We start from the raw sequence: 26,107 nt of genomic DNA, 5'->3' as shown, positions 1-26,107 counted from the left end.
TCATCTTTTGTACTCCTGAGATGGGCACTCTAGTTAAGTTTTTTTCAATTTTCCCTGCCTCTGGAACATTTTTGAAACAATGGCCATTGACTAGTCATCAGAAACTTTAGAGAAAGGCTAATGCTCGGGTTATAGGCTATAAAACTTGAATTTCCATGCACCCTATCAGCTGAATGTTGTTGATTTATTTCCTACAAATGGAGTTAATACAGATGATGGCTACTAGTCAGTGTGGCCATGGTAGTCAGTCAAGTTGTTTGTTTCTATCTGAATGACGCTCCATGTTCATGAAAACATTGATGGACCAAGATGGGCTCTGAATCAATCTTGGAGCTGAGATGGTTGATATCTGTGCACTGTGAAAAAGTAACCTTGGCTCTTCTTGCATTATATAAAGGGGAGGTTTCCATGCTTAACTTCTTTCTGTTCATCTCTGCCAAGCACTATTCAAGTGAAAATGTTAGTGAAGGGCAAGTTTCATGTGTGAAGAGATTAAAAAGGAACATGACCAGTACAGCCAAGGAAAGATCAGTCCTTACCTGATGGCAATCTCAACAAAAATCATTCTAAAGAGATTAGAAACAAAAATATACTTTAATATTTTTTTCCTCAACATCAACCTATTAAAGTTGAGGTCTACTCCATCCCAGCTAAGGTCAGCATGAATTAGGCATGAAGTTAATCCACCACCAGTTCTATTTTCCCTCCATGTCCCATTTCTTTTTCTTGACCACCCTTGCTACAGTGCCCCATCGCCCCTCCTCCTCCTCCTGGTGCTATGGACCTACTGCATACATCAACCAGATTCCCTCCTCCCATCTTGTTCCATCTGCCCTTCACTTCACCTTTAAAGGTTCCCATAGTCACCTTCCTTGTTTCTCATATTTGAGCACTGGTGACCTTTGAGTTCTCACTCACCATCCTTCTCACTGTCGCCACCTTCACCCTTCCCCCCCCCCCCGTCTTCATCTGCCATTTTGCCTTCTTTGTCCACACATCATCTGTCACTCAGCTCCATCCCTCCCTTCCCCCACCAGGTTCCATCTTTCCATCTGTGGTGGTAGACCACCGGCCTACTGCAGGGGGCAACCTCTGTACCTGCAGGAGTGTAAGGGGACAGGCTGCCAATCAGTCAGCCTGAATGGATCAAGCCCCACTTGGTTGGGTGTCAATCACCCTCCGGGATCTAAGTCTGCACAGGCCTCCAGAGCCCTCACACTGAGTTGCTGCAGCCACAGCCATCCTGGCACTGTGGAGGTCTTTGTGGATTAAATCCTGTTGTTCAGTCTTTACCTTGTGGGTGTCTGATTCTGTCAAACAGCACACCACACCATCGTCCTTCACCCGTCAGTCCACCAATCACCTGCCTCTTCCCCCCTCTTTCTACTGGGTATCTTTTCTCTCCGTCCTCAGTCCTGATGCAGGGTCCAAAACTTTGAGAAGTCCTTCCCCACCCAAAGGTGCTGCTCCAGTTCCTCCAGCAGTTTGTCTTCACTCCAGATCCCCAGCATCTGTAGCCTCTTTCACCTCCATTGAACCTGAGTTTCTTCTCTACAGTTCAATACATTGTTGGATGTTGCGTTTGTTCATTTATCTTTTCATTATCTCTTGACACGGATTCCAAATAATTTAATTATGGTGGAAATTATTCCAATTTTTGCAAATTCACTTTTGAAACATTGCAGTGAGGCTTCACGCTCACCCTGACTAATTTACATTTAGTAGGACACATGTTTACTGCATCACAGCTGAATTTGCACACGGCAAATCCATTGTCATATCAGTCACACTATTTATTTTGCAATGGAGAGCAATTAGTTCAGTGCATCAAGCCCACCAGTTCATATGGAATTCAATTAAATTACGATACGTCTCCAATCTAAACCTAACCTGCTCAGTATAAGGCAATTTAAGCAGACAATATCTCGAACTTTGTCAATGAATAAGTGTTCAGTCAGGGGACTTCTATCTATTTATCTCACATGTGATCACTGTTTTGCTTGCACTCCAGTGACAAAATTAAACCTGATTGGTTGTGACTAATAGAGCATGAGAAAGATTTGACCTGTGTTCTGTGTAAATAAATGCAATTTAAGTTCTGTAAGGTAATAAATCCCTTCACTTAAGTTCACAGTCTTTTCATGCAATCCTGGGAAAATAATAAATCTTTGCGTCATCCATAAATCCCAATGAATCCGAGGGTTGGAGTTAAAAACTTGCCGGGGGCAAGGAAGACTAAATGGGATTTATAATTTTTTTGGCGGATTGATTTTGAATTACAACTCACGTAATTCAATGAAATTTTAATGCAGGAAGTTGCTGATAGGATTTCACAATATCATTTTCAATTATAGGAGAACGCATATGGAATATCTGGAAGGACAATAGCCACTGATAGAATGGAAAAATGACAAGTCTGCAGTAAATAAAGTGATTGGTTCACCTATTGAACATGAAGTAGAGTATAATTTTCAGGTAGTTTTAAATATGATATTTTTATGAAGTAATGCAATTCCCTACCCATTATTTATGTGATAGAGTACTTCTTTCATATTATGTGCATGCTATAATTAATATGTAACAACTGTCAATCACAGGAAAATGGGATCAGCTTGGTTGGCAGGACTACAATTTAAATAATTAACTTGCATGCCCACCAAATGAATCCGTATCACTTGTAGAGAGATTTCCTGTTTAAAACTTTGGAAAACTGTTCTGGTATTCAGGCACAAAATCATAATTTGTATTTTATTATTGTAACTGTATTTGTGCTATTTCACTCCACATTTAACATTGAAATTGCCCTAATTTGGGGTAATTTATCTTTTAAGGCATGAAAATTGCCTTATGTTCTTTAATGGTCCTGCTTAAACAATAGTAGAAAGGCTTTGGTTTTTAAAGCATTTGCGGCATTAAATATATTTGTGGCGTGATACACAGGATATGAAAGCGGAGAAGTATTTCTCAGTGGCAGGTGGGAAGAAGCAGCCTAATGATTTACCAATACATCCATTTGCTATTTTCTCTACAATACAATCATTATTGACACTTCTGAAGCTACTCAGTGGACATAAAATCACTGTCCTCAAAGTGATGTACAAAATGATATATTAACAGAAGTTCTGTTTTTAGAATAATTTGTTGCATTGATTGCTGCCACTGGTAGAAGTCTGATCCTCATTATATGTTTGTTTAATTGTCACATGCACCAAGATACAGTGATAGAGGTTGTTCTGTGAGCAGACCAGTTGATCATTTCATTTAGAGTACCAATATGACACAGTATACAAGTGCAGAGTTAAAGAAAGAGATCATTTGAGACTGAAGAAAGGCAGCATAATTCTACTATTTTGTGGTCCATTTAGTTTATTAACGGAGAGGAGGAAACTGTCCCTGATTCTGGTGGTGCGCGATCGCACACTTGTAAATCTTCTTCCTGACGGAAGGTGGGGTGGAATGAGTCTTGTACTATGTTGGCTGCTTTTCCAAGGCAGCAGGAATTCTAAGAATCTAAGAAGGTTGGGTGGGGGGGGGGGGGGGGGGGGCATGTGTGATAGTCTGAGCCATGTTCACAACCTTTAACAATTTCTTGGGTGAAGCAGTTTCCGTACCATTCAGTGATGCACCCTGATGCTTTTAATGGTGTACGTGTAAATTTTGTTAAGTGACACGTCAAATTTCTTCAGCAAGTAAGTCAACTCAAGTTTATAATCATCTGATTGTACAAGTACAACTTGACGAAACAGTGTTCCCCGCTCCTCGGTGCAAAACATGCAAACACATAACCAGATACAACACACATACAGACAAGCAAAACATATGCAGGACAACTTTTCATATATACAAATAAATTGTTTTGTCAAAATAAGAGAGTCTAAGATGGTTAGTTTGAATAGTTCCTTTGGTTGTTCAGCATTCTCACTGTCTGTGGGAAGAAGCTGTTTCTCAACCTGGTGGTACCGGCTCTGATGCTCCTGTATCTCTTTTCCAATGGGGACAACTGAAAGATGCTGTGTGCAGGGCGGAAAGTTTCCTTAATGATTCTACAGACAATGATGTAGAGGTGTTGGTGCACTTTCTTGGAAATTGTATCGATGTGGGTGTACCAGGACAAGTCACTGGATATGTTTACCCCAGGAACTTAAGACTGCCTACTATCACCACCTTAGCACTGTTGACATGGACCGGGAGTGAGCTCTGCCCTTCTCCTGAATTCTATTACCAGCTCCTCAGTTTTGTTGACTTTGAGAGAGGTTGTTGTCCTGTGTCTCCATTTTATTCTTGGCTTCATTGTTGCTGAAATCCTGCTTACAAAGTCTGGAACTGTAATGTGAGCATTGTATGTGAATGGTTAAAAAAATGTTTAATTCAATGGAAGTAAAATAATTACTAATTTGCTGGTGTGAACGTTGCTGTGGATGAAGCTGCCTTCTTTTTTAAAGGATATTATCAACAGGACCTTCTTTAGCATATTTCTCAGGCTGTGCACATTTTCATTCTCCTCCAGAGCTACAAGGGGTTAACCTTCAGGATTTCATGATTGAAATTCCACGGTAGGAAAGTGAAATGATTTCACTGAAGTAAATGAGGTCTTTCAGCAAAAACTCTTCCTTTCTCGTTCAAATTCATGCTGATTTTTATTTTCATTATGAATTAAAAATAATGCTTCAAAGCAGTGGCATGTGACTGCAATAGGAAATACTTGATTATTAATGATATTGGGAAAATATTGAGAACAAGAAGGGAAATTAAACGTGCTGTATTTCCAAGAATACATATATTTCATTTATGTATGAAATGTGAGATTCCACCAAACAATGCTATCCTACGGGGGAATCACTGATGACTTTGAGAACTCCCTATTTGCATTTAAGAGTTGGTAGAGTCTGGAAACATGCAGGTTAAATTGCTAGGAACTTGACAGGACAGATGGAGAGTTTGTTATGAACCAGCTGACCGCTCAGTTTTAAAAAGGCAGCCTTATAGGTAAGTTCAGTTATTTGTTCTTTGTAAAAACCTCTTCATTGAAATGATTTCCATAACAATATGGATAAATGGTGGCAGGAATGCCAAACATGGAACTCAAGAACTGGGGTGCGGGAGATATTTATGCATGTCACAAACTTTGGCAAGGGTCACTGGTGATGAATTTAAGCATGCATTGTTGCTATTTTAGGTTTCGATTGTGGAGAATGTTTCCATCAATAAAGCTTTACAAAGATCAGCAGTATTCTGCTTTAAAAGCAGAATGCCTTCAAAACCAACAACTGTTTGAGGACCCTTACTTTCCAGCTATGAATGAGTCGCTCTTCTACACCAAGTCCCCTCCAGGACTAATAGAGTGGAAACGGCCAAAGGTAATAACATGTTTGCTGTTTTAATGTCTGATTGAATGCAAAGTGTGATCATAAGTGAATGTGAAATGGTTTCATTCATGGCATTTGTTCTGTATGGAAAATAATGATCTTTTGTACTAGTTATATGAATGAAAAGAAACTCATGCTGGTCGTCATAACAACACATCAGAGATTCCTTGCACGAAAGCATCTAAGGATAATTGGATTTAAATACTGCTTTTTCAGGAATCAAGTAGAAGTACAACTTGGGCCACACAAATAAATTCCTGACATAAGCACATTGTCCCTGAGTTTTAATTTCTGACTGATCTATGACGAGTTCAGTAAAGCCCAGTCACTGGTAAATCTGGTTGCCTTATTTCAGTAAGCCCTTTGATCTGCTACCTTAGCAGCATTCTCAGTTTATTTGGTGCCCTGATTCATATGTGTTGTTAAGCATGAATTGTATAAACAAGTGTGTAACTGTCAGGAGTGTTGAACACTCAGGAGTGAAATGACACTGACTTTACTGATACATTTTAAGTATTTTCTAATAGATTTTTAAAGATGCAAATATGAACATTCCATCAGATTTGCTTATCCTTTGATTTTAAGCATTCTGCTTCAAGGAAATGTATGATGTGTTTTTAATCTTACAATGCATGGATGTGGTTTTTATCTTACAATACATGGATGTGTTTTTAATCTTACAACACGTGTATGTGTTTTTAATCTTACAACACATCCTTTTTTAATCTTACAATATATGGGTGTTTTTAATCTTACAACACGTGTGTGTGTTTTTAATCTTACAACACGTGTGTGTGTTTTTAATCTTACAACACGTGTGTGTGTTTTTAATCTTACAACACGTGTGTGTGTTTTTAATCTTACAACACGTGTGTGTGTTTTTAATCTTACAACACGTGTGTGTGTTTTTAATCTTACAACACGTGTGTGTGTTTTTAATCTTACAACACATGTGTGTGTTTTTAATCTTACAACACGTGTGTGTGTTTTTAATCTTACAACACGTGTGTGTGTTTTTAATCTTACAACACGTGTGTGTGTTTTTAATCTTACAACACGTGTGTGTGTTTTTAATCTTACAACACGTGTGTGTGTTTTTAATCTTACAACACGTGTGTGTGTTTTTAATCTTACAACACGTGTGTGTGTTTTTAATCTTACAACACGTGTGTGTGTTTTTAATCTTACAACACGTGTGTGTGTTTTTAATCTTACAACACGTGTGTGTGTTTTTAATCTTACAACACGTGTGTGTGTTTTTAATCTTACAACACGTGTGTGTGTTTTTAATCTTACAACACGTGTGTGTGTTTTTAATCTTACAACACGTGTGTGTGTTTTTAATCTTACAACACGTGTGTGTGTTTTTAAGCTTACAACACGTGTGTGTGTTTTTAAGCTTACAACACGTGTGTGTGTTTTTAAGCTTACAACACGTGTGTGTGTTTTTAAGCTTACAACACGTGTGTGTGTTTTTAAGCTTACAACACGTGTGTGTGTTTTTAAGCTTACAACACGTGTGTGTGTTTTTAAGCTTACAACACGTGTGTGTGTTTTTAAGCTTACAACACGTGTGTGTGTTTTTAAGCTTACAACACGTGTGTGTGTTTTTAAGCTTACAACACGTGTGTGTGTTTTTAAGCTTACAACACGTGTGTGTGTTTTTAAGCTTACAACACGTGTGTGTGTTTTTAAGCTTACAACACGTGTGTGTGTTTTTAAGCTTACAACACGTGTGTGTGTTTTTAAGCTTACAACACGTGTGTGTGTTTTTAAGCTTACAACACGTGTGTGTGTTTTTAAGCTTACAACACGTGTGTGTGTTTTTAAGCTTACAACACGTGTGTGTGTTTTTAAGCTTACAACACGTGTGTGTGTTTTTAAGCTTACAACACGTGTGTGTGTTTTTAAGCTTACAACACGTGTGTGTGTTTTTAAGCTTACAACACGTGTATGGGTCCTCATATGTGGCTCTGTCTCTGAAAACGAACCTCTGCTCTCTCTTTTTGGCAAAGGGACTCGGAGCTGAACAATAGGAAGGACCTAGTGATAAGGATGGTGGGGGAAGGAGAGAATTCTGATGGCGATGGTATTCCTATAGTTCTGCTCCTTTGTCCCCCTTCACGTGCTTGAGGGGAAAAAGCAGCTTCCTCTTTTCAGTGATCAAAGAAATGTGCATTTGCGGTGGTGTCTGGGGTTGCTCATCAAGGATGTTACCTTGTTCTGGATGGTAACAGGTTACTTGGTCGATCTACTCTTATTTAAATTTCAAATACAGATTGTCCCATCATGCTCCTAGCATGCCTTGTGGATGATGGAAAAACTTTGGAGAGATGAGCCACTTACTATGAGGTATTTTACCTCTGATCTGCTCTTACCCAGACCATCCAATATGTTTCCAGTCAAGATGCCTGAGCTGAAATGTATAGCTTTCTGTGTACATGTATGGTAAATCCCCAGTTTCCAGCACCTATGGGGATTGGTAGATGCCAGACAAGTGAATTTGTCGGTTGCTTGAGATTGTGTATTGCATGTATTGGCATGCCAATTTTAAACCTGTTTGTTTTCCACTAATATTTTTGCCAGTTGCTTGAGGCTGTCGCTGTTGATTACTTGTATTCTGGATAACAAGAATTTCACTGTATATGTGTACTGACCTCATTACAGTAGTACAGGTTGATCAGAATTTGTAAATTATTTGTTCTGTTATAAATGGCATGATAATGTTCTATTTAAATTCTGAGCTATGCAAGATTTACTTTGAAACTCTCCAAAGTGAGGCTTTGGATGGAGTTTTGGTCAGTCATTTTAAAATGAAATTTGGAGATACCAGCACATAAACAGGCCCTTCTGCCTTTATGAGCCAGTGCTGCCCAATTACACCTGACTAACCCTGGAATGTGGAAGGAAACCCATCGGAAAATCTATCATCTCGTTACAGACATTGTTGGATTCAGACCTGGGTCACTGGTGCTGTAATTACTACTTTATCAGTGCCAGGAAGATTTTATGGAAGATGTGACGGTCTTGGAGATTGCTGGAAAGAATAATTAAAATGGTCCCAATGGAATAGGAATTTCATTTTCAAAGTCAGTTTGGATTCCCCTTTGCAACAGTGATGGCTGAGAGTAAACATGAAAATCTGTAGACAAGCTTACAATTGACTCCAAAGTAGAATCCACTGTGAGCAGTTGAGGACAGGTGTTGGTCTGTTTAGAGAGATCATTGGTACCTGATTACCCAAAGTAGTTAAACTCTATGAGGGTTGCTAATTGATGCCCCTAACTGGCACTTTAACTCAGTGATGTCCATTAATCATCATGTAATTAATTGATTGGTTATTTGAGAGTGAGTTCTTATTTTTAATCCTTTCACAAAAGTGGGTGTCACTGGCTGGATTTAAATAAGAATCTCTGCAGATGCTGGGGTTTGTACAAAAGTGTTGGAGAAACTCAGCCAGTCATGAGCCATCTATAGACAGTAAAAGGCAGTCAACGTTTCAGTCCTGAGCCCTTGGAAAAACAGGTAAGTGCCAATCAAAAATATGGGGGAGGATGGGAGTTGGGGAAAGAAGCACAGGCTAACAGGTAGAGTTAAAACTCAAAGCTGGAGAAACTCAGTAGGTCAAACAGTGCACATTACAGAGCAAAGGCAAAGATACCAACATTTCAGGCTTGAGCCCTTTATCAAGGTATGTAGGCAAGTGTCTAAGCAAAGAGGGCGGGAGGGCAGAGGTTTGGGTAAGGGAGGGAGAATAGGGAGTGGGCTAGCACAAACTGGAGGCCAATGTTTGAAAAGTGTCTATTTAAAGGAGAAGAACTGAGAGCATGGATCTTGGAATTCCATCATGGAATTACGATGTTTACAGAGATTTGGCTGCAGAAGGACATGATTGACTCATCCAGGTTCTGGCATTTGGATGTTTTAATAGGTCAGAGAGTGAGGGGCAGGGGGAATAGTAGCATTACTGGTCAGAGATAGTATCATGGCTGGAGAAAGGGAGGATGATGTAGAGGGAATGTCTACTGGGTCAGTGCGAAAGTCAGAAATAGGATGGGAGCAATCGTTGAACTAGCAGTAGTCAATAGGCTGCCAGATACCCCTCGAGACACCAATTAACAGATAAGTAGGCAGATTTTGGAAAGGTGCAGAAATTGCAGAGGTTTTGTCATTGGAGACTTTAACTTCCCTAAAATTGACTGGCACCTCCTGACTCCAAGAGGGATAGATAGGGTAGAATTTGTCAGATGCATCCACAAAGGATTCCTGATACAGTTTGTGTAACAGTGTACTAGAGGAGAGGTCTTACTGGATCAAGTACTGGCTAATGAACCTGGTCAGATGGCAGATGTGGGAGAGCTTGAAGGGGCATGAGAAAGCCTTGGCAAGTAGGATTAAGGAGAACCCCAAGACATTCTATGCGTGTATGAAGAATAGAAGGATGAGAGAATGACAGTGGGGCAGTTTATGGATAAACATATGCCTGGAGGTGGAGTAGGTTGGAGTGGTCCTAAATGAATTCTTTGTTTCAGTGTTCACCAAGAAAAGGACCTTGATCTGGGTGAGGTCAGAATAGAACAGGCTTGTGTGCTGGATGATGTGGAGATTAAGGAGGTGTTGGATATTAAAAACATTGATAATCTCTGTGGCCAAGTGCGATATGCCCCAGGTTGCTGTGGGAAAGGAGAGAAGTGATAGCTGGTAGCTATGATCTTTATGTCCTCCTTGTCCACATGGGAGGTTCCAGAGGATTGGAGAATGGCAAATGTAGTCCCCTTGTTTAAAAATGGTATTGGCGGAGCGAGGAGCGGTGGTAGGCGGAGCGAGGAGCGGTGGTAGGCGGAGCGAGGAGCGGTGGTAGGCGGAGCGAGGAGCGGTGGTAGGCGGAGCGAGGAGCGGTGGTAGGCGGAGCGAGGAGCGGTGGTAGGCGGAGCGAGGAGCGGTGGTAGGCGGAGCGAGGAGCGGTGGTAGGCGGAGCGAGGAGCGGTGGTAGGCGGAGCGAGGAGCGGTGGTAGGCGGAGCGAGGAGCGGTGGTAGGCGGAGCGAGGAGCGGTGGTAGGCGGAGCGAGGAGCGGTGGTAGGCGGAGCGAGGAGCGGTGGTAGGCGGAGCGAGGAGCGGTGGTAGGCGGAGCGAGGAGCGGTGGTAGGCGGAGCGAGGAGCGGTGGTAGGCGGAGCGAGGAGCGGTGGTAGGCGGAGCGAGGAGCGGTGGTAGGCGGAGCGAGGAGCGGTGGTAGGCGGAGCGAGGAGCGGTGGTAGGCGGAGCGAGGAGCGGTGGTAGGCGGAGCGAGGAGCGGTGGTAGGCGGAGCGAGGAGCGGTGGTAGGCGGAGCGAGGAGCGGTGGTAGGCGGAGCGAGGAGCGGTGGTAGGCGGAGCGAGGAGCGGTGGTAGGCGGAGCGAGGAGCGGTGGTAGGCGGAGCGAGGAGCGGTGGTAGGCGGAGCGAGGAGCGGTGGTAGGCGGAGCGAGGAGCGGTGGTAGGCGGAGCGAGGAGCGGTGGTAGGCGGAGCGAGGAGCGGTGGTAGGCGGAGCGAGGAGCGGTGGTAGGCGGAGCGAGGAGCGGTGGTAGGCGGAGCGAGGAGCGGTGGTAGGCGGAGCGAGGAGCGGTGGTAGGCGGAGCGAGGAGCGGTGGTAGGCGGAGCGAGGAGCGGTGGTAGGCGGAGCGAGGAGCGGTGGTAGGCGGAGCGAGGAGCGGTGGTAGGCGGAGCGAGGAGCGGTGGTAGGCGGAGCGAGGAGCGGTGGTAGGCGGAGCGAGGAGCGGTGGTAGGCGGAGCGAGGAGCGGTGGTAGGCGGAGCGAGGAGCGGTGGTAGGCGGAGCGAGGAGCGGTGGTAGGCGGAGCGAGGAGCGGTGGTAGGCGGAGCGAGGAGCGGTGGTAGGCGGAGCGAGGAGCGGTGGTAGGCGGAGCGAGGAGCGGTGGTAGGCGGAGCGAGGAGCGGTGGTAGGCGGAGCGAGGAGCGGTGGTAGGCGGAGCGAGGAGCGGTGGTAGGCGGAGCGAGGAGCGGTGGTAGGCGGAGCGAGGAGCGGTGGTAGGCGGAGCGAGGAGCGGTGGTAGGCGGAGCGAGGAGCGGTGGTAGGCGGAGCGAGGAGCGGTGGTAGGCGGAGCGAGGAGCGGTGGTAGGCGGAGCGAGGAGCGGTGGTAGGCGGAGCGAGGAGCGGTGGTAGGCGGAGCGAGGAGCGGTGGTAGGCGGAGCGAGGAGCGGTGGTAGGCGGAGCGAGGAGCGGTGGTAGGCGGAGCGAGGAGCGGTGGTAGGCGGAGCGAGGAGCGGTGGTAGGCGGAGCGAGGAGCGGTGGTAGGCGGAGCGAGGAGCGGTGGTAGGCGGAGCGAGGAGCGGTGGTAGGCGGAGCGAGGAGCGGTGGTAGGCGGAGCGAGGAGCGGTGGTAGGCGGAGCGAGGAGCGGTGGTAGGCGGAGCGAGGAGCGGTGGTAGGCGGAGCGAGGAGCGGTGGTAGGCGGAGCGAGGAGCGGTGGTAGGCGGAGCGAGGAGCGGTGGTAGGCGGAGCGAGGAGCGGTGGTAGGCGGAGCGAGGAGCGGTGGTAGGCGGAGCGAGGAGCGGTGGTAGGCGGAGCGAGGAGCGGTGGTAGGCGGAGCGAGGAGCGGTGGTAGGCGGAGCGAGGAGCGGTGGTAGGCGGCAGGTTACCTTCTCTGAAAGATGTCAGTGAACCACATGGGTTCACATAAGAATCCAATGTGTTTATGGACACTTATCACTATCTTCTTGACATTATAAATTATCAGGTCTATGGATGCCATAGCATAGCTGTAACAAAACAAAGAAACATGGATCTGGGAGGTAGGACCTTGTCATTAGTTCCAGGACTGGGGCCAACTCTCTTTCATGCCCTTCTTTCCATCTCAAGGCCTGATGATTGGCTGGATCTGATGATAATCATGTTTTCCAGAAATCATCAAAAATCTTAAGGATAATTAACTTGATCATTCTCAAACTCCAACCTGGAATTTCAATTTGTGCATGTAGTTGTGTGGTGAAATGGTCACCATGAGCAATTGGTTGATTTATCCCAAGACCAAGTGCATCACCCTGGATCAGAGGCTGTTGATGGACAGCTCACTTCTTAACTCTTTACAATGGCACAAACCCATGTGATGGAACATTTTTCCACGTGGGTGGCTACCGTTATAGAACGTTAGTCTTATCCACAAATTAACTGGTTGACCTGCACCTTGTCTACCTGCGTAAATATCACTGGCTGTTGATCATGCCATTACTTGGTAATATTTTTCAGAACTATTGGACAATATTTCTATCATAAAGAAGCACAGGGAGAACAGGGATTTGGGCCGTACAGTTAGCGAGGCAGTTAGTGCAACATTATTACAGCACCAGCGACCAAGGTTCAAATCCAGTGCCGTCTGTAAGGAGTTTGTACATTCTCCACAAGTCTGTGTGGGTTTCCTCCGGGTGCTCCAATTTCCTCCCATCCTTCAAGACGTACTGGGATTGTCGTTTAATTGGGGGTATTTGGGTGGCATAGGTTCATGAACTGAAAGGGACTGTTGACATGCTGTATGTCTAAATTTAAACATTTGAAAATTAAAAACTTATTTTAAAATTATTTTCTTGTGTGTTCACCACTCATGGGCAAAATAGAAAGGCAAAGGCAGTGTTCCCACGGACCTACCACTATCCTACTAGGGCGCATTTTAAGTCACTGAGCCAAAATGATGGAATTCTCCACTCAATAGCCTTGAGAGCACATGGACAACAGGGATTTGAGGAGGCACCACTCCCCCCCTCCCCCCATTCCCTGCCCTCCTCTCTCCAAATCCAGATTTTCCCAGGACTTTCTCCTGATCCCTAACTCTTGAAGTTCTGGAAACAGTTCTGTTCTTGGATATTACTATACAGAACGTGTTGCTGTACAAAAGCACTTGATCTTTCGAACTTGATTTTAAAAAGTCAGAAAATTATCAAGATCATTGCATTTTAAAATTAATATAAACATCTTCATTTACATAAATCAGCAAGGATGCAGCTGGATTTAATTGTTGTGAGGTTATGAATGCCAAGAGATGGTCTCCAGGGGTCAACAAAAGCCCTGTAAGACCTGGGAATCTATGCTGGACTGCCAAGAAGTGATATGCAGATGTTACACTTTCTTGTTGTCTGACCACTGAGAATTTCTAGAAGTTTTAAAAATATTTATTTTGTTTTGCAAAACCAACTTGTTCAAGCCATGATTCTGTGAAGGAATTGTGACCTTCCGTTGAACTAACAATGTAAATCCGAAACAGCAGGAAAAGGCTGTATCTTTTTTTTCCAGACAATATTCTTGGAAGTTGGATTGCATTGTGCCATCCTTTGTGACTTCTGTGATTTTTCTGTGAAAATATAGAATCTCAATGCATTGCTGCCATCCAGTGCAAAGGTGTCCAATGGTACAGACTCAAAACTGGACACCACTTGTGTGTGTGAGAATGATTTTTTTGTCTACTTGTACAGACTTCCATAGGTCGAAGAAGTCGTAGAAAAGTTGTGAAGCAGGAGGCCATTTGCCCATTCCATCTGTTCCATTAGAAAAAGCCAACCCGTCTTCCAGTAAATCCATCCCATCCATTTTGTCAGTCTCCCAGACGCTTGTTCATGCGCATGGAGTGTCTGTAAGTCAGGCATTGGTAACCTGGGGAAGTTCTGTGTACAACAGAAATTTGTCTAATTGGCAGACAGTGATATGAGGATTTCTCACTAGTAGGTGCTATTTAACTAAAATATTAGCTATGTAATTTAGATGCATATTCTGGAGTTTTGGGGCAATGGTTGTTCACACACCCAACTCCCAAAAAGTACTTGTACTTCAATTCATCTATTTGAATAACATATTGGGAAATGATATCCAAAAGAACCTCTTTGTGTCAAGTTGAAAAATGAAGAAGTAAATGCAACTTTGGAGCTCTGAGATCCAGTCTGCAAACACCCTGATTTAAAAAGTTGGTTCTAATCAGCAAGAAGAATTTTTAGAACAAGCCTTTTCTATATTGCTGATTGATCAGAATGATAAATATTCATCTGCCTTTCAGTTGGTCCTGACGAAGTGAAGTTCTGTGGAATTGCTTTGGGGAAGAGATTGCTATGCTAGAGAAAATTCAAAAGCCACATGTACTTTTAATTGGGGAATAGGGTTCTGGTTGCAGAGAGAAATGCGTGGGCTGTTATTTTAACCTTTTGATCTGCTGGTTGCTTAATATAATCCTTCATTTTCTACCTCTATTTTCCACGATTGCGTAAGAATCAAAGTATAGGGACCACACATTTCCCATACTTTTCCTATTCGTACGTGGCCAATGGATTCTTGCCCAAGATATATTAGTAGCAGCAGCGTATCCACTTGATGAATGCAAAATAAAATCAGTGATCTAAATTGAATTAACTGGTTAAGCCTGAAATTATTTACTCCCCCAACTCTCTTTATAAAAAAAAAAATAAATAAAAAATTTTTTTGTTGTTTTCCAAACCGTAATTGTACTTCTGAATTTGGATCTGGCCTTCAGATGAAATGTTGAACAAAACAACACATCCTACTGTTTATTAAACATCCTATCATTTTATTTAATGAGTAGAGTTTACAGGCTTAAAAGATAATCTTGCCTAGGAATTGGATTGCGCCTATCTTTGGTGCATTTGTTATATTTCATGTTTGTGACAAATCTGGTCCCCCTCAAAGGCAAGTGCACCACAGGATGGTTTACATCCGAGGAGAACCACTAACGTAACCATGGCAGTTCCTAATGGAACGTTGGCCACTTTAATAATCCTGCTGTCACTTCACTTGAGGCGATCAGAGAAAGGCACCAGTCCCTAAAGGCAAATGCAAGTTGGTTAGCAGTACAGTATTACACACCATGGTAGCCATGGAGGAGAGAGAAGTAAAGGCACAATGCTGGAGAAACTCAGCAAATCAAACCGCGTACTTTAAACAACAAAGAAACCTAACCAACGTTTCAGGCTTGAGCCCTTCAAAAGGTGTGAGCAAAATGTAGGCAGGTGCCTGAACAAAATAGTTGGGGGAGGAGCGCAATCCCACAGGCAGGAGGTAATAAATGGTTCAGGGAGGGACAGCACAGCAGCAGACAAGGGGACAGGTGAAGGCTGTTTGATTGGATAAAGAGCAGGAGGAAAGACAGAGGAATGGGGAGTAGGCTCGCAGAAACTGGGTATGCACTCTCTCCCCTATTCACCTATTACCTGTGGGACTCTGACCATGCCCTCCCCCACCATTTTGATCAGACACCTGCCGACATTTTTCCATACCTTGATGAAGGGCTCAAGCCCGAGTCATTGGTTATGTATCTTTATTTTTGCTCTATAAAGTTCACTGTTTGACCTGCTGAGTTTCGCCAGCCTTGAGTTTTTGCTTCAGTCACGGTGTCTGCAGACTTTTGCATTTTACTCAGGGAGAAAAGAGAAGCTGTGGGGAGAGGGTTCTCAGATTTTCTGTAAATGAATGAAATTCAGGCCAAATAAGTCCTTGTGTTTGGCAAGACAAAGTAGAAGATCCATCAGGTACAGCCTGGAAGAAGATGGCTCACATGTGACTGGGGGAAAAAAAATGAGAATCCCTGAACATATTAACAGACCTGTGCCACATTCTGATGGGCAAGCTTGAAAACATGAATCTCCAGATTCAAGGACAGTTCCTTTCCCATTGTTTTCAGACTGTTACATGGACCTCTCAATGGTGAAAGATGATGCCCTTGCATTGGTTTACAAGTGCTTTGCTTTTCCTCACTGTACCACTTTCTGTTTATTGCACCCACCTTCTATCCTCGAGTAGATGTTGACTTGTCTAAATAACATGCAAAACATTTTTCACTCTGACAACAAACAATTCCATCCTACAAGGGAGCAGAGTTGCTTGAAATTTAATGATCTAATCACTCTTTAAAAATGCTGTTCCTTCACAATCTTAATTTCTTTCCTATTATGGGATTCTTTATGCCTGCTTGTTCAGGTCTTGCAATAGTTTTAATAACAACAAACAACAATGGGGAGGAATTCCTTCAAGAGGCTGAAGAACATGACATGGTCATGTTGCAAGAAGAAAGCTCTGCCTTTTCTCTAGGAGTCCTCACTTACTCACTCACATCTATGTCTATGTGGCTCAGTACGACAATAAGGCCATCAATAAGGTCATACAAAGTTGCCGACTATACCATAGTAGTGACTTGTACTAAGGAAGGTGATGTGTCAGCATTCACGATGGAGATTGAAAACTTGGCTTAATGATGCACCAACACAACCTTCACTCAGTGTTACCAGAACAAAGGAGCTGATTGCTGACTTCAGGAAGGGAAAGCCAGAGGTATACAATCCAGTGATCAGTGAGGGAATCGGAGGTGGAGAGGATGAGCAAATTTCTTGGGAGTCACTATCTCGGAGGATCTTTCCTGGACCTGACACACAAATGGCATCGTGAAGAAAGCACATCAGTGCTTCTACTTCCTCAGGAGTTTGCGAAGGTTTGGTATGCCACCAGAAACCCTGGCACATTTCTACAGATGTGTGGTGGAAAGTTTGCTGACCAGCTCCATTCTGGTCTGGTATAGGAACGCCAATACCCCTGAGCGTAAAGCCCTCCCAGAAGTAGTGGACACAGCCCTGGACATCACAGGCAAAACCCTCCCCACTTTCGAGAACATCTAGAGGGAACATTGCCATTGGAGAGCAGTAAGAAACATCAGGGATCCACACCACCCAGTTCACCCTGTGTTCTTGCTGCAGCCATCAAGAAATGGATAAAGGCACCACAAGACTCACACCACCAGATTCAAGAACAACAGCTACCCCTCCACTATCAGACTCCTCAACAACAAACTCAATCAGGGACTCATTTAAGGACTTTCTTGTGAACTGTACTGAATTTTAAAAAAAAAATTCCCTTTATATTACAGTTTGTTTACATTCATTATCTGTTTATAGTTCTTTATTTGTTTATATGTATACATGTGCAGGTTTTTGTACTACCAGTAAGTGGTAATTCTGCCTCACCTGCAGGATAAAGAATCTCAGGGTTGTATGTGATATCATGTATGTACTCTGACAACAAATCTGAATCACTTGAGGGTTAAAAGTAGTAGAAATATGGAGGAAAGCATTGGTCAACATTGATACCTTCTGCAAGATCATGTGACTGAGGATCACACCCAATTGTGAATAGAATGAAACATGATTCTCTGCCATTGACACATCCCCAGTGTGTACCTTGAAATGTACTATGGCTCAAATTGATCCACTTTCAGAAATACATGAGAGATTTCTCATTGCTGATTGAGTGTGGACTCCATTTGCCCCTCTATCTATCTCCTTAACCATTATATGCATCGAGTCCACGCTGCTGAAGATCCAGCTGCGCTGGGTGGGTCACGTCTCCAGAATGGAGGACCATCGCCTTCCCAAGATCGTGTTATATGGCGAGCTCTCCACTGGCCACCGTGACAGAGGTGCACCAAAGAAGAGGTACAAGGACTGCCTAAAGAAATCTCTTGGTGCCTGCCCCATTGCCCACCGCCAGTGGGCTGATCTCGCCTCCAACCGTGCATCTTGGCGCCTCACAGTTCGGCGGGCAGCAACCTCCTTTGAAGAAGACCGCAGAGCCCACCTCACTGACAAAAGACAAAGGAGGAAAAACCCAACACCCAACCCCAACCAACCAATTTTCCCCTGCAGCCGCTGCAACCGTGTCTGCCTGTCCCGCATCGGGCTTGTCAGCCACAAACGAGCCTGCAGCTGACGTGGACTTTTATCCCCTCCATAAATCTTCGTCCGCGAAGCCAAGCCAAAGAAAGATATGCAAATGTAATGACTAAATTGTGGTGACCATTGCTCTCAGCTGGATTAACTCCAATGATGAACAGCTCCTATCTGTTTGTAACGCCTCCAAATAATGTGTATTTTCCACAGAGACTGAAGTGCTTTTGGTGAGTTATAATTTTTCAGGAACTGAATGTCTAATAGTAGACAATTTACGTAACTGACCAGGGCTTCATTCATTGACATGTAGTAAGCAGTGCAAGTAGATCTGTAAGTCAGGAACTATTCTGCATTATCAGGGCATTCCTGGCTGTTGTTATGTGTCGTGTGGTAGTGATGATCCTGCACTAGATGTATGACTTTGCTGAGTTCAGAAATGCCTTCTCTATAAAGGAATCCTTTCTTGTCAGTGCAGATAATACTTTAAGGAAAAAAAATAACTTGCAGAGGTTTTTCCAGAGTTGTTTTGTTCCTCTCTGGTATTTTTGAGCAGTTGCACTTTCTTTACGCTCCAGATCTCCTTGCTGAACACTGGGCACTCTTCTCTCTGAAACTTTATGCATCAAGTAGTACACTCCTGTGAAGCCCCTAACCCGCTGGCTAAATAATGTAGGGCACTGAAGATGGGTGTAAAATCCCTGTAGAGATGAATAGTGATCCCCATTACCATCCTGGCTCTTGTATCATCCACTGGGCAGTATGGTTCGAGGGCAAACTGCTATGGAAGTCATGAAGTAGAACCCAGCCATTGTCATCTGGTGCCTATACCTTTGGGCAATGCTAGTCATTGAAGATGTCTGGTATTGTGGCATGAAAGAGTCATGGGAACTACCAGGAAATATAGCATTAGAAACCCATTTTGTCCATGAAGATATCTAATTATTTATAGAAACTCTTCTGGGGACATTTTCTTCGTGGTAAGCCAGCATTGCTGGCAAATCCCAGTACCCAAGATATAACTTTACACTGAAGATGGAGGACAAAAAGTTATTTTCGTGAGAATAAAATGCCTGATTCCCTCCCTGAATATGTGATGAGCAGCAAAATGCAAATATAATTAAAATCACTTGGTGCTCCAGTAATCAGTAAAGTATGTTATGTCACAGACCAGCAGCAATACAACTTTACAAAGAGACTTATTGTTTTCCTTTTAAAACAATATATTTATTAACAATGACTAATGATAACAACTTTTCTAAACTTAAATTGTTAGGTCTGCTTTGTTCATGAATGAGTGAGTCAGACACCAGACTGAGTCAAAATCAAGGTTCTTTGTTCTTTATTGCCGGATTGTAACACTTGCAACTAACAGTGTTAGTTGGAGAAGGCGCATTCTGCCGTTATCAGCAAATGGTGTTTTTTTTATACCTCAGGATACGTACTTAGTAAATTATCATACCATGACATTGTCCAATGAATAAACTGTTGCTATCCTCTGTTAGTCTGCTGCACATCATTCTTGTTAGTGCAAAGCTTATCTTGAGTGTACAAGGTCACATCTGCATTCTGTTACTCCTTAGTACTGGGTGACTCCTTCTCCGGTCCCATCTCATGATGTTTTTACCTTACACCCACCCCCCCCCCCAACTATGTGCAAATATATTTATATACGAGTGTGTGTGTGGATTAACCAAACAATTACAGCTTGGACACAATTCTGCAAAGTCCGTTTCCAGTTCAGTCTTAGAAATCCTGTGTTGAAACTTGGGGTTTTAAACTGCTGGCCAGAAATAATTGTGAAGGAGGTGGGAGAGACTGAGTGACCAATCCTGGTCGAGTTTCTTCCAGAGAAATGTCCTTTCACATGAATAGTTGTCACAACTCCCCTTCTGCTTGCATAGGCAAAATGAAATGTATGACTTCCATGATGCTTCCAAAACCCAGTCATGGGTCAGTTAAAATGCCATCACTGTGGTTACGACCCAGTGCAGCAATTCTGTCACTTCCTTTACCCAGATATGGGTCAATCAAAGTGACCTTTTCTTTGGTCACAGTGTGGTTCAATAATTCCCCTGACATCAAAAATCATCTGACATGTCCATTTCACACAAAGTCGCTCCACCTCTGTGTTCATTAGATGGTTGGGTCAAATCTGCTTTTCCTTTAAATGTCCCATTCAGGTGTGTCCCTCTCTCTCCCCACCCGTGTTCCTGGATAAACCAACAAAATATTCTTTGTCTTCCTGGCAAGTATCAGCTGTTGAGTATATTCTGTATCAGATGTTGCCACCAGTCTCTCCACAGCTGTGAATGGTTGCAGCTGGTACTAGCCCTTAAAGTGACACTCACTAAATGAAACAGGAGCTTATAAAATGTAATATTGCCTTGGCTCTGTTACAACTGCAACTCTGGCCCACTGGACTTAGTGCAACAGTTAAAAACATTAAACAATATCCGAGTTGAGTAACTAAAATCCCAAAAATGAATTTCTCACTGTAACTCAATGGAGTGACGATAACCATGAACTTGGAACACTTCTGTGCAGAGTGGTCCATGAATGGAAGTGTGCCAGGGTCTTCTGCAAATGCCTTAAAAGGTCTTGCAGACTTAAAAAAAATCTGAGCCTTTGAATATGTTGTTAGAAAGAAAAGGACTGAGTTCAATGTGATGTCTACAAAGACTCTCAATGCATTGGCTCTTGACTGATGGACAGGTCTGTATCTCCAGCTAGAATTAAGTTGACCATCTTGGAATTGCTGGCCATGCCGATTCTAAATCCTCCAATAATGGAAATGTTGCTGGCTGTGTCACCATTGAGACTATGAATGAGTAATTCAGCAGCTAATTGTTTAGAAATGTAGCTCAGTAACAGGCCCTACCAGTCCCTGAGCCCACACTGTCCAAATACACCCATGTGACTTAACATATGGGGGAAAATTTATAACCCTAATTTATACATGCACCGCGGTAACAGGCCCTTTCACCCCACGACCAATTACACCCAAATGACCTACAATCCTAGTACATTTTGAAGGGTTGGAGGAAACCCACAGAGACATGGGGCGAATTTACAAACTCCTTACAGACAGCGCCAGATTTGTGTCCTAATTGCTGGCGCTGTAATAATGTGCTAAGCGCTATGCTAACCATACGATTAGATTTGGCACAACTGATTGAATGAGGCTTTTAAAGCAGTGTACAGTCAGTTCTGAAACTCCACTGTGAGACCTCCAGATAGGAGCAATTCTTAAGTCGACAAGAACCTGGCATTGCTGTGATTGTTGTTCTAAGGTGACGGTTGCGTGTTGGATTGAGATCCAAATTGTGCGGATGTAAAAATTGTGTAATGGTTGACATCGTGCGTCCGTTGCTGGGAAACTGGGTGCACAAACGTACATCACCACTAGAAATGTCCAGTCCAATGCAGCAATTGCTGCAATTTCATCTAAAAATTATTGTTTCCATGATTTACTTAGAGTAAAAGTTAAATTTGGGTTGCTTGGTGCTATTTAAAAAGTAATTTATACTGTGTCAATAAATACAGATTGCCTGCCTACCGGAGGGACATTAATGTTGTAGATTGCATGAATAATAGTTGAGAGATTCATAAACAACCATCACTTCTCTTCAAAACATGTTTGCTGCTAAAGGCATAACTTTGAATTCTAAAACATGAAGCAGCCTTGCCTGGATGCAGCAAGACCAAAACATGTGCCGGTCAATTGAATGTAACATTTTGGATAATGACATTCTTCCACGAGAATGGCCATTACCTCCCACTGATATTAAATAGCATTCCCATCACTAAGCCCTTCACCATAATCATGGACCCGAACCTCAACTGGATACTGAGGTGAAAAGGCTGTGCCACAAGCTGGGTATCAAATTGTGTAGTAAATTGAATCCTGATAGTCCAAAGCCTTGCTGTCTTCCTTCAGCTCCAACACAAAATTATTCTCTCCGTGCCTGGATGAATGAAGCTCCAACAACACCCGGGAAGGTCAACACAATCCAGTATGAAGCAGACCGTGTAATTGGCACCTTATGACAGCCTAAACATCCATCTTCTCAATCACTGGTGCACCATGGCAGCAAGGTGTAACATCGACAAAATCAACTGCTGTCAGTTGCCAAAGATATTTCATAAATGCTTCCTGTATGCGACAACTATCTTTGAGAATACCTAGGGTGCAAAATCAGGGGAACAACCCCTAACATGTACAGGTGTCCCTTGAAATTGCATGTCACCCTGATCTAAAAATGTATAGCTTCATCATTTCTGGGTCAAGATTCTGAAACCCATTTGTACAGCACCTTTATTAGAAGAACTACAGAGGTTAAAGAAGGTGGCTCACCGTCACCACCTCGATCAATGGGCAATAAAGTCCTATCTTGGCACTAATATCCAGGTATTAAAGATTCTTTGGCTTGGCTTCGCGGACGAAGATTTATGGAGGGGGTAAAAAGTCCACGTCAGCTGCAGGCTCGTTTGTGGCTGACCAGTCCGATGCGGGACAGGCAGACACGATTGCAGCGGTTGCAAGGGAAAATTGGTTGGTTGGGGTTGGGTGTTGGGTTTTTCCTCCTTTGCCTTTTGTCAGTGAGGTGGGCTCTGCGGTCTTCTTCAAAGGAGGCTGCTGCCCGCCAAACTGTGAGGCGCCAAGATGCACGGTTTGAGGCGTTATCAGCCCACTGGCGGTGGTCAATGTGGCAGGCACCAAGAGATTTCTTTAGGCAGTCCTTGTACCTTTTCTTTGGTGCACCTCTGTCACGGTGGCCAGTGGAGAGCTCGCCATATAATACGATCTTGGGAAGGCGATGGTCCTCCATTCTGGAGACGTGACCCATCCAGCGCAGCTGGATCTTCAGCAGCGTGGACTCGATGCTGTCGACCTCTGCCATCTCGAGTACCTCGACGTTAGGGGTGTGAGCGCTCCAATGGATGTTGAGGATGGAGCGGAGACAACGCTGGTGGAAGCGTTCTAGGAGCCGTAGGTGGTGCCGGTAGAGGACCCATGATTCGGAGCCGAACAGGAGTGTGGGTATGACAACGGCTCTGTATACGCTTATCTTTGTGAGGTTTTTCAGTTGGTTGTTTTTCCAGACTCTTTTGTGTAGTCTTCCAAAGGCGCTATTTGCCTTGGCGAGTCTGTTGTCTATCTCATTGTCGATCCTTGCATCTGATGAAATGGTGCAGCCGAGATAGGTAAACTGGTTGACCGTTTTGAGTTTTGTGTGCCCGATGGAGATGTGGGGGGGCTGGTAGTCATGGTGGGGAGCTGGCTGATGGAGGACCTCAGTTTTCTTCAGGCTGACTTCCAGGCCAAACATTTTGGCAGTTTCCGCAAAGCAGGACGTCAAGCGCTGAAGAGCTGGCTCTGAATGGGCAACTAAAGCGGCATCATCTGCAAAGAGTAGTTCACGGACAAGTTTCTCTTGTGTCTTGGTGTGAGCTTGCAGGCGCCTCAGATTGAAGAGACTGCCATCCGTGCGGTACCGGATGTAAACAGCGTCTTCATTGTTGGGGTCTTTCATGGCTTGGTTCAGCATCATGCTGAAGAAGATTGAAAAGAGGGTTGGTGCGAGAACACAGCCTTGCTTCACGCCATTACGTGATACAATTATTTCTTAATAATGTACAGTGTTGAGTTAACAGTTCTGTGGCATTTCTAGGCCAGTAAAATTAAATTTGCCATGTTTGGATTAGGAAATGAAAAAAAACAGCTGAAGTTCTTGCCACTCAAGTGTAAACACACATTAACGTGGATTGGATGCGCCAGACCCCTTGCATCGTAACATCCTCCTAACAATCACCACTTGCTTTCAAGCCAAACAAGTAGCTATTTTGAATTGCTTGAGAATTAACATTACCTGTTGACCCCTGAGCAAGTGAAAAGTTGTGTAGTGGTCATGTATCTCTTTAGCATAATAAAGCAGTGAGGAGAAGTAAAAATAAACGGCATCAAGAAAAGTGACCCAGCTAATTTGAGGAGTTTAATTTGTGGCATAGTTCACGATTAGAGACGTAAATAAATGGCTTTCTTAAAAAGTACTTTCCTAATTAATCCCAGTCAGAGAAGAGTGAGGATCGTAACTGTTGCTTTTAACCATTTGGTGACCTGTGTAGGACACTGAATCTCTGGGCTTTGCACATGACGTGCAGAGACCTTACTATGGTGCCCTGTTGAAACACAGTCTCCACACTGAGATGGAAACCAGTAGCATAACAGATCTGAAAACAGCTTCAAATTGGTTCAAACATGAAGGAAAAAGGGATTACTGCTGCGCAAACTGGGGAAAAAAGCAGTTGATAGTAGAGCAGATGACTGACCTATGAATATCGGTCAACTTCAGACAATGTGTGTTTTTCATTACTCAGTCTGAAAAGATCAGATTTTTTGCCTTGGCAAGAAATTTTAGTTCTGAATAAAAGGTTATTGACCTTTTTCAAGGGAGGTCTAATAGACCTGGGGCAGAACAGAAGGTCAGGGGTTTGAGGAAGATTTTAGAATAACTCCATTCCTTACTATTTGGAAGGAACTTTGCTCACTTGAAAAATCTTTAAGGTTTCATTAATTGCAAAAAAAAAGCACATTTGGGGGTAACTTTGCACAAGGGACCCAGACCAATTTTAGATGTGTTCAGGTGCAGAGAGGCATTTTGGTGCCCACTACATATGTAAGAATTGGGAGCAGATTGGGGAAATTTTGCAGACCTAATCTGTTCTGCATACAATAAGTATTTAATCAAATGGTACGTGATTCATAATTCAAAGCACGTGTCCAATTAAGCACAGAATGCAGGTTTGGCTCAAAGTCCGTATGAGGGATCAGAATTCTCTAATGGAGCTGAACCTTTTAACAAGGCTTTAAAGATTCTTGGGCTCTTGGTGTTCCCTTGAATGACAAGTGGGTGACTGGATGCCTACATTGCATCTCTGGGTATGCAGAGTAGGGAATGTGATGCTGAGGCTCGGTGGAAAGCCAAACGAGCACTTGGCTCGCAGAAGGTTAACTTTGGGGAAATTTCTGGGTGGATGAAGTCACTTTCCTAAGTAACTGTTTCTCAAAGTTGGCAATTAAGTTTATGCCCTATGCAATAACATTTCATAGCCTTCTGTTTCTACAAATGTGCTGTCAAGGCAGTTATTAAATTGATGGGTGCTGCATTAGGTTTAGTTGCAACAGTCATGTATGCATGTGGAAGAATTCCTTCTGGACCCTAATGATTAATGGGGAATCTCTTACTTCACACTCCCACTTGCCAATCTTTTGAGGAACAGTATTATATGTCGATGACTGTGTGGTTTATCCTTACTCCACATCCTGATTGATGCTGGGTGTGGATTGTGCTTTTGGCTAATTTAAATGTGTTTTGGGAGTTGAATTTTATTTAAACCAAGTAATTTGTTGTTCGACAGTTGAAAGTTAGAGATTGCAATTAATGGTCAGGGTTCTTGGTTAATCTTGGAAATTGTTGATAGAATTTGAAAAATCTCTTTCAAAATCTCTCTAAATATGGACATTTCCAAAACCTATGAATCAAAGAGGCTCTGTTTGGTTTTCTCGTAACTCAGATGAACCTTTATTGGCATCTCTTAGCTTTTACTACATTGGTAGCCGGACGAGGTATTTAATTGAAACGGAAAGGAGATTCGTCCCCTACTCCTACGCCGTGACTATATGATGTATTGTCCTATTTAAGTTTGGAGAGAATCAGAAATAATATTAAAGATAGAAAGTTTCAATTTATGAAGTTATGGGGCCCATTCTTAGAATTTTTTTTGTAATTTGAAGAGTCAATAAGTATTTTATGTTCTGGTAATTCTTTGTCTATTCTCTGGGGGTTGCCAGTGATTCTACATCATTATTGATTTCTTCAAAAAGGTAACCTCGATTAGAGGGAGGGGATTAGATTAGTTTAGTCTTTTAGTTTTTTTTCTTGTTTAAATTTTTTCTGGTTTTAATATATGGTCTGACGTGGTTGCATATATTATCTTTATTACTAAGCTGTTAATATTAGTTATGCATAGTTTATTTT

The 26,107-nt window shown here is 43.2% G+C and overlaps 1 protein-coding gene across 1 annotated transcript in view; it reads left to right on the top strand.

The window, feature by feature from the left end:
- The first annotated feature begins 5,192 nt into the window (after positions 1 to 5,192).
- LOC138740344 (calpain-5-like) overlaps positions 5,193 to 26,107 on the top strand; it is a 101,369-nt gene continuing 80,454 nt past the window's right edge. Inside the window, exon 1 of the mRNA XM_069892865.1 lies at positions 5,193 to 5,357. Within this exon, the coding sequence (XP_069748966.1) occupies positions 5,193 to 5,357 (165 nt within the window). The remainder of the gene's footprint in view (positions 5,358 to 26,107) is intronic.

Source organism: Narcine bancroftii, chromosome 8 (assembly GCF_036971445.1).
Source record: "Narcine bancroftii isolate sNarBan1 chromosome 8, sNarBan1.hap1, whole genome shotgun sequence".
NCBI lineage: Eukaryota > Metazoa > Chordata > Chondrichthyes > Torpediniformes > Narcinidae > Narcine > Narcine bancroftii.
The sequence above is the reverse complement of the archived record's forward strand: the minus strand, read 5'-3'. Positions and strand labels throughout refer to the sequence as shown.